The 4,877-nt window shown below is 37.2% G+C and overlaps 1 protein-coding gene across 1 annotated transcript; it reads right to left on the reverse strand.

Annotated features, from left to right (window-relative positions):
- Positions 1-211: 211 nt before the first annotated feature.
- On the reverse strand, positions 212-2,108 carry LOC110862274. The gene is made up of 3 exons (XM_022111454.2): positions 1,896-2,108; positions 1,365-1,709; positions 212-1,018 (listed from the first exon to the last, which is right to left on the reverse strand). Exons 1-3 carry the CDS (start codon positions 2,017-2,019, stop codon positions 459-461), a joined length of 1,029 nt encoding a protein of 342 aa, XP_021967146.2. The 5' UTR covers positions 2,020-2,108; the 3' UTR covers positions 212-458.
- Between the last annotated feature and the right edge of the window lie 2,769 nt (positions 2,109-4,877).

A 4,877-nucleotide genomic window follows, 5' to 3' on the forward strand; every position in this document is an offset into this window, starting at 1 on the left:
GACATGTAAATACATACATACATACGCACGTCACACCAGTGTATCAACTTTAGTTACCAATTTTTTATAAGAATAGTCCTTGCATATTATTTGAATGGTATTCTGGTTGATTTTGTTGGCATTATCCCTAAACCTTTTTGCCATAACTGGTTTACCACCTTACTTAACTAAACATTCCAATCATGTTATTGCTAAATAAATAAACGATGAGTTACAGTAGTAATTTTTAGTTTTTAATCAGCCTACAAAGACTTTGCAGTCAACAGTTGTGAATTCAATCACCACTTATTAACATTTTAATAAATATTGCTAAAGTTGTGCTTATTATTTATATTAATAAAAATACAAGGACTTGAATAAGGAAACTAAAAGAGAAATTACAGCTTATAAATAACTCCATAAGGTAAACCTAATACATTGTAGAGTTCTTGTAAATATGTAGTCCAAGTATTTTGTCCTTAACCTAACTTCATTAACACCGCAGCAATTAAAATAAGGAGAAAAACCGGCCGCGTGGAGGGATCAACTTGATCACCATGCGACGTGGTCATTTCATCGTCACCAACTTCCAAACGGGGCCGATCCGTCTCCGTCGTGGTCATCTTTGTCATCACAGGATCAACGCTCTCTTGGGAAGAATCCGTCTTCAAAGGTGACCCCGTCGTCGTCGTCACATTGATCACCATCATCGTGGTCGCGTAGGTAGAGGACAATGTCGTCGCGACATTCTTCACCGTCGTCACCCGTCTTGATCTCACTTCCGGGCAGGAATATCCACAAAAAGAGAGCGATCGGGCGTTCACGGGAAGACCAAAGCGCGCCTCGGGAAAACCCCACCACCACAAATCGGACAAGTACGGATATCCCGGTCGCAATTGGACGGCATTCTTCCCACACGTGGTGTCATCATGTAATTCGACACAGGTGGAGGTCGCAGTCCCCGAAAGTTGGATGGATTTCGACAGTGGTGTCAAAGCAATGCAGTCCATCTCGGTAAGTTTGTTGATGGTTAAATTACCTAAATAAGTATTTTAATTGTAAATATGTTAATTTAGCAAATATTGAAGAATAAATGGCACTATTTATGGCACGTTTTTTGTAAAACTTTTGTAACTTGTTTCACTTCGTAAATAAATATTTTGTAAATCTAGTAAATCTAATATATTTTGTAAGGTTTTTCTAGAAAAGTTTAAATCTGGCAAAGATTGCATTATGTTTGGACACAAATTTTGTGTAAATTTTGAAAGTGTTTCGTTTTCGACGGAAATGTTTTGAAACGTCAATTTATGAAAATGTTGATTTAGGAAGTATTGAATAACATCTATTTACATTTTATTTTTGCAAATTCTGTACTTATTCCTCACCATAATAGTTTTCCTTGTCGAATACGGTGACCTTTACGGGGACCTTGTGCCCCATCCCGGCCCAATTCTTGGCATTGCATATCTTCAAACATGGCCCGATCGAGGAAATCTTGATGGTTTCGTTGGTCACTAAAACGTCGCCGTCCTCCAACCAGCGATGTCCCGCCATGTCACGAATCCTCGAGAAAAACTTGTTGGTCTGAAAACGGATAAATTTTCCGACACAGTTTTGTTTAGCGTAAACATTGAGGCAGTTCCCGTTGGACTCAATCTCGTAAATGTGTTCGTGACCGGCGGGGGGTTTGGGAAGGACGGGGGTGCAGTGATCCAGGGAGAAGATGAGGGCTAAATGTGGATTTAAAATAAAGATATAATTTAATTTATGCCACCAATTAAATCAAAATTTGTAATTAAATCGAAATATTTCAAGTTTAATGTGATAAGAAAATCAAATATTATTGTCTGCTTATGCAAAAATATGTCCAAAAAATTCTACTGCTACGCAAAAAAAATTATTGTTTTGAAACTTACGATCGGACTCCTTGTCAACACGAATTCCAAAAGTCCCCGAATTTCCGAGACATGGCCGAGTCCAGAAAAGTAAAAGAACCGTTGTGAATGCAAATTTCCTCGGAGAAGTAAATTTAGTGCACATATTGCAGATTTTTTTTTAAATTTGCAAGTTGGAAATTTGCAAGTGTGACGTGCGTGCGAAGTGAAGAATAACAAAACAACACGGGCTGTTGCGCGTTATCTGAGCGATTTGATTTGCCGGGGTACTCTGACACGATGCTGAGATTGTGTGTAGTGTGTAGTTGCAATGATGAATATGAAAAAGTTAATAAGCTCATCATAAAATTTCATGAAAATTGAAACAAATAGAAACAAATTGAGTACATAATTGGCAGACATAAAAAACTGTGTCCCGTTCTACTCAATTATTCGCCATGTATGTATGTACACATACATATTTACTTAAGTAAGAATTAACTGTCCCCCGTAATGAAATTGCCCTTCGTTTTTCTTCCTTCTAAAAAATTTTTGCAGTTTTGCTGTTTATTACGTTCTTTTACATTACACAAAATTTAACATATTTACCTTTTTCATTAAAAAATGGGGGAAGTTGAAAAACAGTTTTTCCAAATGGATAATTGCGAATTTTAATGTTTGGGATAGAAGTAAAATTAATGATACCAGTTGCCTAAATACAATTATTATTGCGTGTAACCTAATTTACATAAATCTTACGATGCCCATTTCAGCGATACGGGGTTTCATTATTGAGTAAACTCTATGTGTCTCTCGAATGCGTAAAAATATGTAAATGAGGTGACTAGCCGAAAAAATTCTAGAGATGTATGTATGTATGGCAGGGGCTGCGGAACCGTGGGGACATCGGGTACAATGTCCCCACAGAAATTTATTGCCTTTATAACACGACTATATGCATTTAATAGAAATTGTAACGTAAAATTAAAAATGTCATCAACTGTTTAATATTATATAATGCATACATATGTATGTATGTGCAATGGTTTACATACATACATATGTAAATGGTTGCCATGGGTGAGCCGGGCACCCGACTTTGTCGGGTTCGACCCGGACCCGCCCGAACCCAACGGGTTCGGGTCGGGCGGGTCTTGAAAGATTAAAGTCGGGTCGGGTCGGGTTCGGGTCGGCCGCAAAAGTCGGGTAACGGGTCGGGTCGGGTTTGTTTACTGACAAAGTCGGGTCGGGTTGGGTCGGGTCGAGAATCTGTCGGGTCCGGGTAAAATCCTACATTTTATTTTGTCTCACAATGAACGTTTCGACCTCTCTTTTTCACTTTAAACTTTCTTGCATAAAGTTTCAGTTAAATATTATGTCTCGAATGTTTTGGACGTCCTTAAAGTACTATTCTTACATTAATGTTATGTTAATTAGATTTCGACTTTTTTTCACTTAGTCATAAATATTAAAGTTATCTTAATCTTTCCCACGTAGGAAATATAGGAAGTTAAATTTATAAATGCCAATTACACACATTGTTCTAAATCAGGTAAAAAACAATTGAAATAAATAAAATTTATTATTAAAAAATTTGGAGAATAGATTCCAACTGAGAAACAAGTTGCTAAAAAACTTGCCAAGGGCAAATAAATTAAAGAAAATTGGGTTGGGTCGGGTCGGGTAAAGTCGGGTCGGGTCGGGTATTGTACGAAAGGTGAAAGTCGGGTCCGGGTCGGGTCGGGTCGTAAAATATTGAAGTCGGGTCGGGTCGGGTTCGGGTCCCCAAAAAAAGTCGGGTGATGGGCGGGTCGGGTTTCATTTTGACCCGACAATGTCGGGTCGGGTCGGGTCGGGTTTCGAAAATCGTCGACCCGACTCACCTATGATGGTTGCCCAAAGTTCAAACTAAATTCATATCATCTACATATTTATCTAGTAAGAAAACCCATAAATACACTGTGGGAGATGCGATACAAAATCTAGCCCGGCATTGGCAGAATATTGTGGTCATATTTTATGGTCAGGGTTGGCCAAGATACTACTCCAAGACTCTACTCCAAGATACAAGGTACAGTATCTTGTATCTAAAACGGTTTCCAACCAAAGTATCTTGTACTTGTATCTTACTAACATTTAGTTTGCTAGAAAGTATCCCAGGCACTTTTCATGATACAAGATACTTTTCATAATTTTTTCCTCCTTCAAAGTTTTATTGCCACGCAAAAACTGTTTCGAATTTCAGCGATTCCGTCATAAAAAATGATTATTTAGATTTTGAGCATGCTGAAAGTTCTGAATTTGTTTTTCGTAGGGTAATTTTAATTAAATTTAAAATCAGTTAAGACACAGGAACTACCGAAAAGTTATTCGATCCTAAGCTATGCTTGAAATGTTTATCGAGGGCCGCATGGCATTCATTCCAGGTAATAAATTGGATTATAAAATAAAGATTTATACAACTCCTTTCTAAGTTAATGGCTTACAAATCTTCATCATGCATACTATTTCCAATGAAGGGCAAGGTGCAAAAAGGCAGATTTTTGGCGAAGCTTTCTTACTGTTTAATTTTGAAAGTTATAATCGTATATTTAAGAATAAATCACTATGATAAAGTTGAAAAAGATTGCCCCCAACCACCTTTATAGGCCAAAACCTGAGGATGAGAATCTCGCTCTGTCGGTTTTTGATCGAGTTTTAAAATACAATATTTCTGTATTGATCGCTTTGATTTCAGTCAAGGTCTATGTTTCATTAGATTGATCACATAATTTGCATGAACTTATTACTAAATTCAAATAAAATAGATTTATTTATATCCTAATGTAGGTTTATAATTTTTTTTTTAAGTTTCGAGCGAAAGTCCTCCTTTCGTCATGCAGGAAGTAATCGGCAATACAAATTTCAAGCCCATTGGACCGCAGAATATTCTTGGATCACTACTTTCGTGAGAATAAAATGATTGTTTGCTCAATTTGCAGCAGAGCCAATGATTTGAAACTGTTTCCATCGCATCACGTTTTG

The sequence above is a fragment of the Folsomia candida genome, unplaced genomic scaffold (genome assembly GCF_002217175.1).
Source record: "Folsomia candida strain VU population unplaced genomic scaffold, ASM221717v1 Fcan01_Sc053, whole genome shotgun sequence".
In the NCBI taxonomy this organism is placed as follows: Eukaryota; Metazoa; Arthropoda; class Collembola; order Entomobryomorpha; family Isotomidae; genus Folsomia; species Folsomia candida.